Source organism: Notothenia rossii, assembly GCF_949606895.1.
Source record: "Notothenia rossii genome assembly, chromosome: 11".
Classification (NCBI taxonomy): Eukaryota; Metazoa; Chordata; class Actinopteri; order Perciformes; family Nototheniidae; genus Notothenia; species Notothenia rossii.
This window is the reverse complement of record NC_136910.1, coordinates 37,856,136-37,870,742: the sequence shown is the minus strand read 5'-3', so window position 1 is coordinate 37,870,742 and position 14,607 is coordinate 37,856,136. Positions and strand designations below refer to the sequence as shown.

General features: G+C 40.0%; 1 protein-coding gene across 1 annotated transcript; it reads right to left on the bottom strand.

Annotated features, from left to right (window-relative positions):
- Window positions 1–1,388: 1,388 nt before the first annotated feature.
- Window positions 1,389–12,757, bottom strand: prkaa1 (protein kinase, AMP-activated, alpha 1 catalytic subunit). The gene is made up of 9 exons (XM_079657261.1): window positions 12,513–12,757; window positions 9,881–10,022; window positions 6,121–6,214; window positions 5,655–5,799; window positions 5,318–5,405; window positions 4,974–5,198; window positions 4,325–4,844; window positions 4,055–4,181; window positions 1,389–2,722 (listed from the first exon to the last, which is right to left on the bottom strand). The coding sequence occupies exons 1-9, from the start codon at window positions 12,607–12,609 to the stop codon at window positions 2,439–2,441; spliced, it is 1,722 nt and encodes a 573-aa protein (XP_079513387.1). The 5' UTR covers window positions 12,610–12,757; the 3' UTR covers window positions 1,389–2,438.
- Between the last annotated feature and the right edge of the window lie 1,850 nt (window positions 12,758–14,607).

The following is a 14,607-nucleotide window of genomic DNA, read 5'->3' as shown; positions in this document are numbered from 1 at the left end:
AGTCCAAACAATTAGACTGACAGAATTCATCTGATAACAGTCTACTGGGACACAACTCCATACACTGTCGAAAAAGGTCACACTTTCACACATTCATCTTTCCTACAAAACTCATGAAAAGCCTTGTAGTCAAAACTTGCAACTGCCCTATAAAACTAAAATGTTTAGTTTTACTTCCCAAGAACATAATGGGATTATTTACCATGATCACTGTTTATCAGAAAGTCTTAAAACTGAGACATAAAAGGTCAAATATCAACTAAATATTTCAGTCCAAACCTGCCCCACAGGACAGCAGGAGAAACAAGATCATCACAATTACTGTCACTCTTGGCAATTTGTGTTACATTATACGTCTTGAATGTAAAATTGTTTATACAAATGAGATTGTAAGGGTTTTAAAGCTTTGGAGGGGTAAACACTGAAAACAGAGCAATTGCTTACAATTCTTAACTCAGATATAATGTAACGTTTCTTTTATTTAAAACGTGTCTGATATTAAGATTTGAACATGCAAAGTTCTTTAAAACCTGGTTTAGCTGAATTAAGACAAAAATCAAGATATTATTAGAAACCAGTTTACTGGTTTTCTATTCTCCCCGCTACCATAGTTAAAAGATGGTAGCAGTAACTGAGGACTGAAGTAATATGGCAACAACAATCAGATGTTTCTGTTATGTTTTATAGTGCATTATTTGCTTTTTTTTGTGATACTAACACTTAAAATAATCTGTGAATTTCTAATGAAGTTATTGTGAATGAAAACTGTCAAAATATGTAGTCGATTCCAACCATTAAAATTGCAAAAAGTGCCAATAATTCTGACCAGCACTGGATTCCAACTTTTACTGACATAAAACCGATTGACAGTACTGACAATAATAAGGCAGCCAAACAACAGAAACCACAGCAAACTTTAAGACAGTGGATAGGAAATGAAGGGAGATGCATCATACTTGTGATTAAATATGTATCTTAAACTTTGTGAGCTTAAGAGTAGAATGACATTTTTTTTATCAAATATAATTCACCCCCACACATATTTATGATCTAAATGCTTGTGTGATATTTTTTTCTTCTATCCGAAATGCAATCGACCAGGAAGGGCTTCACAAATCCAAGCTCACAAATCTGTTTCATATGTAAACCTTTTTTCCAAGGGAATGTGGGCAAAAATGACTGCTTGTCTGCCAATAAGACATCGCCATGCGCTGCATGTAATTGCTACTTATCATTTTCAAATTGAGCCCCAAGGCCTCTACACTTGTAATGGATTGGCATCTACAAATTGGATGTAGGCAAAAGGCATTTCACTCAGTAATCATTCTTAACAATCCTAATAATGAATCTAAAGAAAAAAAAAAGAAAAAAAATACAACAAAAAAGTCAAAAATCAACTTGCCGTTTTAATGAGACACTGAAAATGATATATTTCTAGATTTTGACTGTCATGGCAAAACACCTCTTAAATGGTAAAAGCAGGCTATATTTATATGGAAAGACAATCAAGTATCAGAATAGTTGTGATTGAAGGAAACAGAGCTGTGATATTGATTTAAAAACCAGACAGTAAAAAAGGAAAATATATACCATCCAGCAATGGATCTTGATGCAATAAAGAAAACGAAAAATCCATGTCCAATAGAAGCAATACTCCGTCCACTGATAAATATATTCACGTCTTTATATATAAAACTGTAGGGGACAGACAAATTCAATTTTTTACAACAAGGACAAAACCATGACAATTTAGTCTCTGACAACTCCAAAGACCAATCATAAATCTGATGAAGCATTCTTTAGTCCCTGACACAAGACAGAAATAAAGGGGTCATTGTACTTCTTCAGAGTCCAATGAATGTGATGGGCATGACAGCCCTTGTTATAGCCAGTGCAGAGCCCCCATACATCTGCACCACCTCTCTGATCCCCACCGAGAGGAAAACAAGAGCAGCAGGAAATTAAAGAAACTTGTGCAAAAGTGCCTCCTGCATCCTTTACGACTGCCACCTAAAATCACCCACCCCCAACGTGTGGCTTCCTTATCTGCAGGCCAAAACTTGATCTTGTTCCCTGTACTGGAAAGCAGTGCTCCCTGGCTACAGTACAGACAATTCAGTGTAATCAACTGCGTATATATGTATAGTTGGGATGTGGACATTTGCTTTTTAAATTGATCAGGAAACTGTAAAAACCCCTCCTTAATGTTGTTCTGTCCTAGCTTTAGAGTAGCTCGTCTTTCACTTTTCCATATAACCCCCTTACATTCCCTGCCAGCTCAGTATACATCCCTTCAGTTTAGGGAACACTAACTTGCGTCAGTGCCATGGAACAATCACTTCATCCTCAGCCCGGATGAATTGAGCCATGAATCGGTTGCATGCTTATTGCTATAAAGACACTCGGAGAGGAAAAAAGGCTAGCGATTGTTTTGCAAGCTATCGTGCAAGTAGTTTAATAAGATTCGCGCACATCTCAAAGAACTCGATGGTGTGGCTTCCGGGTCGAGGGACGATCGCGGTGTCCGCCCCTCCCGTTGAGTCGATGGATGAAGTCAACGATGAGGCTAAGGAGCTTTCTGCGGCCTTGGCGAGGGGCACAGGGATAGACGTGGTTGGAGTTTCTGCCCCCTCTACATCGTTCTTTAGAGTGCTGCGGCAGTTGCCCACAGACCCAGATCGGAGAGGGGTAGCAGATCCAGATTTGGTCTCCACCATATCATCTGAATAACAAAAGACAAAACATGTTTTATACTAAATCCACACAAAACATTTTTTTGTTGATTTAATTCCATATGAAGATCTATACCCACAGCACACAGGCCTTGTCACATATTTAAAAAATAGAGGTATTAAAATATTACACATTTAATATATTAATGTATTGAATATCTTTCCTGCTTTAGAAAGAAACATTAGGTATAAATAGTTGTAATGCTATTTTTACCTTTATTTAAAGAGGATATATTCTGATCATTTTCAGGTGTATATCAATATCGTGTAGTGTGTCTACTGTGACATGTCTCCTTGCTTTAATGTTCAAAAAGCTCTTTATTTCTCTCATACTGCCTGTGCCCTCTTTTCACCCTCTGTCTGAAACCAGAGCCCAGTCTGCTCTGATTGGTTAGCTGGCAAGCTCTGTTGTGATTCGTCAACCGCTTTGAGACATTCAGCCCCTTAGCCTATCACCTACTATGTGTTGGATCCCAACAGATGCACAAGTGTTACATAGTGATGTCACAGAAGTAAACCAAGGAGTCCAATGGAGGCATTTCAGGGAGGGGGGGGGGGGGGGGGGGGGGAGGGGGGGGGGGAGTGTGTGGGAGCAAAACTCCAGGGATTTTAGCCTCTGCAGACCATTTACATGCACAACAACCTATAACACACGACAGGAAAGGGAAAAGCACAATAGGGCCTCTATCATTTTCGAGACATGGGGGAGAGAAGGGTTATGACCCGGCTGGAATTCATGTTGCAGTAATGTGGCATGCGCTGAAACAAATCGGTTACTAAGGCGCTTCATAAGTTTTAATTCTAATGTCGAAACTAATCAGCCTTCAATTCCATAAAGCCATCAGTTACAGCTGCAGCTAAACATTAACTCCTTGGCTGACTTGGCTGAAGCTTGGGGCCAAAATGTAGTCTCATGCCCTTTACAGAGCATGCCTGTGCCACGATGATACTGCTCATAACAACACTCTTATCTGTGCCTTTGAGGCACCGCGGCACACACCTACACTACTGGACTAAAGCCCTCAACCCCATAGTAAATCATTGATAAAGTTTACACTGACACAGCATACCACAGGACAGAAACCAGGTAAACATTACCTCGATACAGGGAGCTGTATCTTTGCAGTTCTTAAAATAACACAAAAATACATGTTAAAAACTAAAAGTAAGAGGAAAATGTGTTGTGATTCTGGGTGAATTGTCTTTTTAGACAAAAAGCCACTTTTTCTTAGTTCCAAAGCTATGTAATTTGTCTTTAATATGAAACACAGAAAGCTTCACATCTTAGGAAAAGTAACAGAGAAAATAGTTTAGTAACTTACCGTCTATGCTACGGAAATCGAGGAGGTAGGTTCTACTGTCCACCTGGTAGAGTTGAAGGCTCATCTTGGTTTGCATCCCAGTAATGGGATTCTTCCTTTTCACACGTAGATAATACGGATTCACAACCTGCAAGAGTTACGAAGGGTGAATAAAACAATGATTGTATGAATCTTTTTAAAAAGGAAGTCTCATATGACAAATAGTTATTTACAATAATGTGAAGACACAATTAAAGCACTCTCTTAGGTATATTTTGTCCTCTTTCTTACCTTCCACTCATAATCCAGCTGTTTCATGGCCCGGCAGACTTCAGACATGATGTCGTTGGGTCGACTCTGACTGCGGATGCCCAGGTGCCACTTGGCTCTTCTTACTCCCTGGTGCTTGGACTTCTGGGGGTTCAATTCATCCAGAGTGTGGCGAGGCCTGGGGGGAGTCTCCGCCAAGAGGAAGGGTACTCGCTCGGGGTGGGGCTTGACAATGCCGGACACAGTGGCACCAGTTGAGGTCAGGAGCTGGTCGTCTAGAAAAGAGTCCGGAGGGCTGGACGCCAGGTAGAAGTCCTTGGCTTCACTCATGATGCGACGATTGTCAATGATGAGGTGGTAGGCGACGGCCAAGGGGTCCTGATGGTTGCGGCTGTATATGCAGGTGAGGACCTCCTCCTCTGTGCACTCAAACTTCTCACAGACCTCCTTCAGGGCTTCGTCGTCAATCATGTTGTTGCTGTAGGAGGGGTCCTCAGGGAACAAGTACTTTGGTAAGCCCTGTTTGAACCAATCATCATCTCTGTGAAAGACACAATATTTGTTGTATTAAACACAGCACATACTGTGAATGCTACACTGAAACTAGCACTAATATAGATCAGGTGGTTTAAGAAATAGTTTGATTTGTAGTAAATCACGTCGGGCTTACCGGATCTCTCTGATGGTGGCTCTTTTCATGGGGTCCACCTGCAGCATGTGTTTGAGGAGGCTTATTACAGAAGGGTTAAGATACTGCGGGGTAAAAAAGATCCCGTCGCAGATCTTCTTAAAGAGTGTTGGCACGTGGTCGTCATCAAAGGGAAGTGTCCCACACAACAAGGCATAAAGAATGACCCCACTGCTCCAGATATCCACCTCTGGACCGGCATATAACCTGAGGACGAGAAAAATAAACAATCTTTTGATCATGAAAGGAACTTCTTAGCAACATAGTAGGAGAGTGTTTGAGTCCTGAGTCAATATCACCTTCCAACGACATATAGAAAACATTACCTTCCTGAGATGACCTCAGGAGCAGCATAGTTTGGAGAACCACAGCTCGTTCGCAGGAATTCTCCATCTGACATCATGTTTGATAGTCCTGCACAGAGTGTACACTGTTATAATAAGGTCAGGAGCAGCCTTATAGCATTAAGGCATATTAGATTGCTTTATCTCTACATATGATACAGATCAAAACGGGGACCTGCTCATTAAAACATTGCTCCCTAGCCTTTTTATTGTGCATTTAATTTTGAGTTAGTGAACAAAGTCCTGTACTCGTGTGTCCTAAATTGAACATTAACATAATCACCTGTGAAGACCTGAGTTTAGGATGAGACTCACTTACCGAAGTCTGCAATCTTGGCATTCATATGTGCATCAAGCAGCACATTTTCAGGCTTCAGGTCCCGGTGCACCACCATGTGTCTGTGGCAGTAGTCTACCGCTGAAATAATCTGCTGAAACAGCCGACGGCTCTCCTTTTCCTCCAACTGTCAAAGCAGAAATTATCCATTAGGCGTGATCTTCTCTGTGACTCAGTTGGCACATCACAGCTGACTAAGCAGCACTTCCTGTCGGGCTTCGATCTCTTTTCCCACCCCCGTTGGTTTTTGGTTTACAGGTTGATGTATCTGTACCAAAAGCTGGCAATAATATTGAAAAGTACATAATGCACTTTTATGATCTGGTACCCTCACTGATTATAACATATACAACATCTGCTATATATGAGAAAATGGAAAGACTGACAGAAAATGTGGTACATCCTTAAAACAGATTTTAAGACTTTTTCCAGTATCATGGTATATTACCTTTCCATTTTTGCAGATGTAGTCGAATAGCTCTCCTCCTGAGACATACTCCATCACCATGAAGATATCAGTCGGGGTGCTGATAACCTGATACCTGCAGACAGAAACACAAAATTACAATCTTGTGGGACATAAACAATGACATATTTAACACTGCTAACAAAATGAACACTAAGTATATCTAGGCCCATGTGGGAATTTGTGTTTATTTAAGGTAAAACGACAATGCAGCAGTTCGGCTAAAATAGAATATCTTGGTAATGTATGCCTTGCTTTAATGAAACTCTTCTTTTAAATGAAGACACTGTATGACATAATAAATGAACCCGTTTCATTGCACCATCTCATGCTTGTCTTCACTGGGCCCCATGAAACAAACATCAGGAGTGAAAGCACCCCAAAGGCCCTTTTACACATGTACTGCAATACAGAAAGCATCCAGTAATTACCCTGTAGAGCTATAAATAAGAATTCAAATACATTCAAAAGAGTTAACCCTGCCAACTACCTTCTACACAGTCAGTGTTATTGTCTGGAGAATTCATGGCAAACGAATGGGCGTATTGATGTCTATCACGTCTGGCGTGAAACCAAAAGAACACAAACATCCATATATGTTTACTACATATACCACTATTTAAATCATCCATGACTCAGCACATCTGTGGTTTGATCTAGGCTGCAAGGTATGAAGTACAGCATCAACCCTCTAGAGTATTTCAGATAACTTGTATTGCAGCAGCATTAGTTCAAACTTGATCAAGTGACTGAAGAATGTGTTATTGGACAGCAACCAATCCTTTCAGTGCAGGGATTAGCTAGAAATTCTTGCAACTGAGAATCAACAATGGAACCCATCATACCTTTCACTATTTACACTACAACTAAGAGGCCTGTGATTTTCATAGTCAACATCAAGCAGCAGAGTAAGCTAAAAGCTGACATTTCTGTAATCCCTGTAGCTCTGAATAGTGATGTTTTAAAACGACTTAAATCAAAGTCATGACAAGGTGACAGTGTTAGATATTTGAGTATAAGAGTGTCTGTCTCGTGTGTAATCTCCAATCATTACATTGTCCGTGCAAAGGTAAAGACAATAAAGATTGTGGCACAGCCAACAAGAAATGCAACTTGGCAGATGTGACAGATGTTGACTAACTGCTCATCTAATCATTCACAATCACTACACACATCCTGTGAACCAAATGAAGCTGTAATGTGTTGTATTGCTTCACTTGTCCTCACATGACATTATTCACTCTAGACAGGCAACGCCATGCCCTCTGCCCGAGTGTTTGTCAAAGATGTGATCTCCTCTTCCTCTCAATGGCGTTGACATTCTTGTGCATGCAGGACATGGAGATGGTATTTCAGGCAATACGACACACCTCATGGTCGTTTTGACAACCCTGTAGCTTTGGCCTTGGTCCTCTGCTGCTTGTTTGGACATTCAAATACCTAGTATGAAGTACTGATTAGTGTCTCTTTCAGCAGCAGTGTAACCTCAACAGAGCATCTTCCTGTTTCCAAATGAACAGTGTTTACTGCAGGCTTGATGTGCTTACAATATATGCTTGACTAACAGTGTAATGAGCCGGCCGCTAAATACTGTCACAGTCAGTTTGGACATGTGAGGTTAAACAATGACTCATTCAAAACTATGCAGTCAGTGAGGTGGCCTGGAAAGAAACATGAACATCATGTATCAATCTGCATCAACACATGTAGATGTTGTCAGCAGTGCCTTAGCTTTTTTAAAACAATCAGATAAAAGATATACACCTGCGTTGGAGTTTATTATCATTTCCTGCTGTATTACAATGCTCAATACAGACCTATGGCTTCTGTAAATACATAGTGAATGCACCCTCAGTGAATATTACATTTGAGTGTAGTTGATCTCTCAGCAAGTTCGAGGAAAAACAATGGTAAAGCAATTTTTATATTAAAATTAAAGGTCAACAGGGAGGATGCAATAATGCAGACTGAGCCTAGGACTGAAGGGTGAGTAGACTGGGTCAGACAGATAGGGATGTTTTCTAAAACACTCCATTAACCTGTTAAGCCCTGAGCCTGTTTTTCAGGTCTCAGGCTCGAAAATGACATGCCCAGAACAAATGACTATATCTTCACTTCTAAAAGGGGGTAAATTAATAATCATTTTTCTCAAAGCAATGCTACACCTGCGAGTTGGATGTAGAAAAGTCAGAATAAATATAGATGTTTTTATTTTAAAGTAAATTCAGATTGAACATAGTAAAAAAAAATGTAAATGATAGTTTCCTTCCAAAAAAAACAACATTACTTATAGTGAAAACCACCCTTGAATGATGGGATGGTAGACTAAAAGCTTTAGGAATCCAAACTATAACATATAAAAAGTACCCTGTATCAAGATTGATGCATAACAACTGAAATATGACCTTTTTAGAGAGGTTCAGAAAAAAACCATTTGGGTGTATTTGCCATATCTCTGGCACCCATCGGTCAATTTTGGTGATTGACACCTCTTTTGAACCGTTAGAGCCAATAGAATCGAGGGGAAGTTCCTAAATCCATCTAAACATTACCATTGGTGAATGAGAGTGATAACCAGCCAGCATACCCAAAACCGGAAGCTGGGTTACAGCTCTCATACACTCCATATGAAAACTAGGCTTATTGCCATAAATATGACGATGGATTATCAGTAATCATTTCAAAGTGACACAGAGACATTGGATTAACCTTCAGCAGCGTTTATATGCGTTTTAATGCCATTGAACAAAACTTTGGATCAGAAAACAGCAAAGGTAAGACGTATTTGCCGTTTTGGCCCCTTAAAGTGAAGTTGTGTGTTGTATTTGCTTGCCTTCGCGAGTTTTGGTCGCAGTGATGATACTTATACCATTGGAATCTGTGGAATCTCAGCTTTCATAGATATCTAGTTTGTGCAGATCCGATGAAGTATAACATATTTCTACCGTGAGTTATGTGCCAAGTGCGTTAGCACTCTTTCGCTTAGTGCTAATTCAGACGCTCGGCGTTAGAGTTGTGTTTTGTTTCGGTAAAAATGGTTCATATCGTCAGGTAGCTGAGTTTCTTCCCGTTAAGTGAGTATGACACATTAATAGGTTTTTAAATGTTAACCTGTTAAGCCCTGAGCCTGTTTTCCAGGTCTCAGGCTCGAAAATGACATGCCCAGAACAAATGACTATAACTTCTCTTCTAAAAAGGGGTAAATTAATAATCTTTTTTCTCAAATCAATGATAAACCTGTGAGTTGGATGTAGAAAATTCAGAATCAATATCGATTTTTTTTATTTTAAAGTAAATTCAGATTGAACATAGTAAAAAAATGTAAATGATAGTGTCCGTCCAAACAAAATACATTACTTATAATGAAAACCACCCTTGAATGATGAGATAGTAGACTAAAAGCTTTAGGAATCCAAACTATAACATATAATAAGTACCCTGTATCAAGATTGAGTTTCTTCCCGTTAGGTGGGTATGACACATACATAGTTTGTTAAATGTTAAGAAGCCCTCAGACGCTGTTTCTTGCAGATGTTGCGTTTTTGCCCCCGCCTACGGGTCCGTGAAGCTCAACAGGTTAAGAAGCTCTGAGACACAGTTTCGTGAATATTGTTGTTTTTAGCCCCCGGGGGCGGGGGCTCCGGGCTTAACAGGGTAACGCCTGAAAATAGCTCAGTGGGTGGCTTTAATTTACCGTCAGGGGGATTATGGAGCAGCGAGCAGGGTGTAATCTAGGACTTACAGTTTAATTATGTGAGGATGCCTGAAAAGCTTGAGGTTCTGGATCTCCCTGCGGATCTTTCCCACCACGTCCAAACTGCGAATCTTCTGCCTGTTCAAGATCTTCACCGCCACTTGGTGCTTGGTCAGCTCATGTTGACCCACTGCAGGATAAAAACAAAATGAACATACATGAGTAAATGCAATTACAATCCAGGACGTATAAAAGTATTTAAGAATTTAAGGAGCATTGTTATAGAACAATGCAATACGTTTTAGACCTGCAGTAACTTGTAATTTTACCACTTGGGTGTGGCAGACACAAGCTGTGAAAACAACATTGACATATTATATATCATAGCCTTATATAAAGTTGATATGATAATTGTTTTTGCAAACTGTTGCTTTTTTTTTGTACACAGAATACACAGAGCAGCAGCCTGTTGCATCTGGGGGTGAAGCTGAGAGAATTAGACAATTAACCAAAATGAAGCCCTGGGCCTGAAAATGAAAACCATGAGCTAAAAGTCACTTAAATGCTCTGTTAAGATGAGGGGAACTTCCAAGTCCAAGTTTTTATTTATTTTTGTGATCGCATTACCTAATTCATATAGAGTAATAGGTAATATATTTAAGTTCGACACAAATCTCTAAAAACCAAGAACTATTAAAACATCTTAAAATAACAATCCAACAGACCAATAAAGAAAAAACAAATAACATCTGAAGGGATTGTGCGAAGAAGTGGGAGTTAGTTTACAGCTGTTAATGATTTACCAGTTGTGCTGGAAGCAAACTATTAACAATGTCTCCAGTAAGCAAACCATAATCAAAGACCTAAGACTGTGGTCTTCTTTCTAACAACAACAAGACGCTTAGTGCAGAGATGACTCACTGAGATTTAACTGACTGTAAAACGAAAAATGAAAAAGCTTGTGGTTGTTGTGTCAGTGCCTGGCTGGTTTACTTCATTTGGGTATATTATGGCTTAATCAATTGTTCCTAGGAGACGCAATGCACTGCATGATGAAGCAGAAAGCAGCCTGCAGAAGTGTTTTTTTTTTAGAAGAGCCTTTTATCTATCACATCAGTCCATTACAGGGGCACTTCTAAGATGGAACATTTGAGTAAGTCCAATTGATATGCAAGACCAATAAGTGTTGATACAAGCAAAGCTATGTATTGACTAACCGTACCGCCCTCTGGAGTGACAACATTGGGCGTACAAGTCGCAGGGTTTGCACTGCACCCTCCCCAACCAAAGAAAACCTATTAATCTGTCTTTAATTAGAATGGCAAATATAACTCATAAGCAGTGGTGTAAAGTAACCAAGTAGATGTACTACTTTAGTTAAGTACAATTTCGATACCCTAGTACATTAGTTGAGTATTTCAATGTCTGGATACTTCGTACTTCTACCTCACTACAATTCAGAGGTAAATAGCAGTGTTTCCCCTACCATTGTCTTGGAGGGGCTCTGCGCCCCGCCAACGGAGCCCCGCGCCCCCCCTTTATATATATATATATATATAGCACCAAATTGCAACTAATCTATATCTATTATCCCTTTTCACATTGAACATGTGCTCTTTTATTAAATAAACTAAACACTTTCATTTTAAGTTGTGAGTTTAGTGTTTTTGACCCTAAGAAACACTGAGGCATTAATCAATAACAATAATCCACAGCTCCTCTCTCTGGTCCAGAGGATTTAAATATCCCAACTTAAATCACTAAAAGTACAAGTACTAATTATGCAGATTCGTCTATTACATAATAACATATATCAAATGTTACGTTATAATTATTGATGCATTAAAGTGTGATCAAAGCTGGTAAAGGTGCAGCCAGTTTTAATGACTTTGTATACTGCAGGGTAGCTTGTGAATTTACTCCAGGTGGAACTAAAGTCTTATTTAAAGGGGACCTATCATGCAAAATGCACTTTTGTACGTCTTTTATACATGAAAATGTGTCCCCGGTCACAACGTCACAACCCATATGTGTTGATTATATTTCACATTATTAATACAAATCTGCAAAGTAACTAAATGTATTAAATACATGTAGTGGAGTAAAAGTATACCATGTAACTCTGAATTGTAGTGGGGAGAAGTACAAAGTAGCAAAAATACTCAAGTAAAGTAAAAGTACCCCAAAATGATAGTTAAGTACAGTACTTTAGAACATGTACTTAGTTACAGCACTGACTGCAGAACTGCATAACTTTAACATATTATGACATGTATCAGCATAGCTAAATGGTACTCATGTATAGGCACTCAGCCAAATTAACTAACAGCAGTCAGGGGGGTTTACTTCCCGGTGTCTTGGTCTTGACAAGCGACTTGTGGCTCTCCGGCTAGCTCGCATCGCAACCACCGCTGACTGATTATGTTTTTAAATAAAATACTTATGTCATACAACTTGCATTGTGTGGCTGTATGCTTTCAACTACAGCTAAAGCCCCCATAAATTGCCACGTTTGTCACACACAAGTTAAGCTAACTAAGATGACAACAAGTGTGCTAGCTAGTTTCTGGCATTGCGACAAGTTAGCCTTTTCCTAGCATGCTAACATTAGCTGTTAATAGCTAACAGCCACCATCTTTCAGTTGGCAGGACGCACAGACGTCAGGACCGTCAGACATACCTTTAACCTTTCCAAACGTCCCCACTCCGAGTGTGTCTCCGAGAATGTAATGTCCAATTTTAACTCTTCCTTCATTTTTCTGTTTTTCCGTCGCCATCTTCCCGCAGTGGCCTTGCTGCGGGGTTAGCTAGCTGCGAGCAGAGATGGGCCGGACTCCGCTGTGTGCGTCTCTCTACTCAAGCGGCGGCTGCGCTCCACACGGAGGGAGGCGGCGCCGCGGCTGCTGCACGATTCGTCAGCAGCGTATGCGGCGTAGTATGGTGCCTTCAAGTTCTAACTTGAACAATTTGAAACGCCTATATCAACAATTGTATGGTTTTATATTTTAAGTCAAGTAAAAGTACTAACGCATAACTAAGCATCAAAATATACTTAAAGTAGGCTACCAGAAGTACTCTGAAGTTTAAGTACAAACGTAATACCATCAACATACTAACTTAACCCTCCTGTTGTGTTCGGGTCAAATCTGACCGATTTACTACTTTCATCAACTTTTTTGTTTTACATTCGATTGCATTAAGGCTTTATGATATCCTTCACATTAGACATTTTAACATAAAAAATGGCTGATCACCACTTTCATTGAAATGTTGATGATTAAGTCAACTTTGTCACACACACACACACACACACACACACACACACACGCGCGCAGGAACACACGCACACACACGCACACACACACACACACATGGGCGTCATTTCCACTGGGGACAGGGGGACATTTTTTTTTTACGCAAGCGATCATCGTCACGGAGGAGCGTCTGTGTGTGTGTGGCATGAGCGCATATTGTGAGATAGAGAGAGAGAGAGAGAGAGAGAGAGACACACACAGAGATCTACGGGGTTGTTGTTAGCATTTGGTGCTAGCTCGGAGCTAACGGAGATTAGTCTGTTTCAACAATAAGGAGAGGATGAGCTCTTTCCTGTCGGACTTTGAGAGACTGAGAGAGAAAGAGAGAAAGAGAGAGAGAAAGAGAGAGAGAGAGAGAGAGAGAGAGAGAGAGAGAGAGAGACAGAGAGACAGAGAGAGTGAGAGAGAGACAGAGAGAGAGAGAGACTGAGAGAGTTACGGGGGTTGTTGTTAGCATATGGGGCTAGCTCGGAGCTAACGGAGATTAGAAGCTGTTTCAACAATAACGAGAGGGAGAGTCCTCTCCTGTCGGACTGAGAGAGATAACGTCAGCTCAGGGAAGTAAAGGACTCTGAGTGATTAGATTGTAAACTTTAATCTAAGTTATCTCAGTGGGTCTCAAATGGTTTGGTAATCTATGTAAACAAATATGTCCATCTATGTAATATTAGTTGTATATAAAATAAGTTAAGAAATCAATGTGTACTATAGGTCAGTACAAAAATAAAAAAGGGGAGTGATTAGTCAAATATGCATAAATAAAAAGAAAGAATGCAGATAGGTAAGATAAAGATAGGAGAGAGGAGTTTATCAAATATTTGTTATTGGTTGTGAGCATATTCTAATGGTTTTTTGTTTATTGAAATATACACAGTTCTGTTTCATATGAGTGTTGAGAGAGCTTTATCCATACATCTCTTAATGTTGCCCTCAAAGTGCACCAGACAGATGCATTTGAATTTCAATTTTAAGAAAAAAATCTTCCCGGGTGCATGCCCTCGGACCCCCCTAGAGGATGTGAGGTCATCACAAATAAAAAAGGTTCACATGGATAGGATACTAGATAAGTGTGCACACTCATTATATACACTACACACTTTTCTTGGATTTGTTAACACTATAGTCCCTAATATATTTGTAGAAAGGCAGGAAATGGAATTAAATTGAGAACATTTTTCACTGCAGAGCACCCTCTGTTTTGTGTTCCCCCCACTTCTCAAACCAAAGTTACACCCTTGCACACACACATACACTAGATGTGTTTCCCCCCTTATGTGCCCATCCCCCCATGTGAATCACACCTGACACACACACAACTATTATACACACACACACACACACACACACACACACACACACACACACACACACACACACACACACACACACACACACACACAGTAGTCTGATACAAGACCAGTAGTCTGATACAATATTTACAGTTTGAAAGGGTGTTAAATG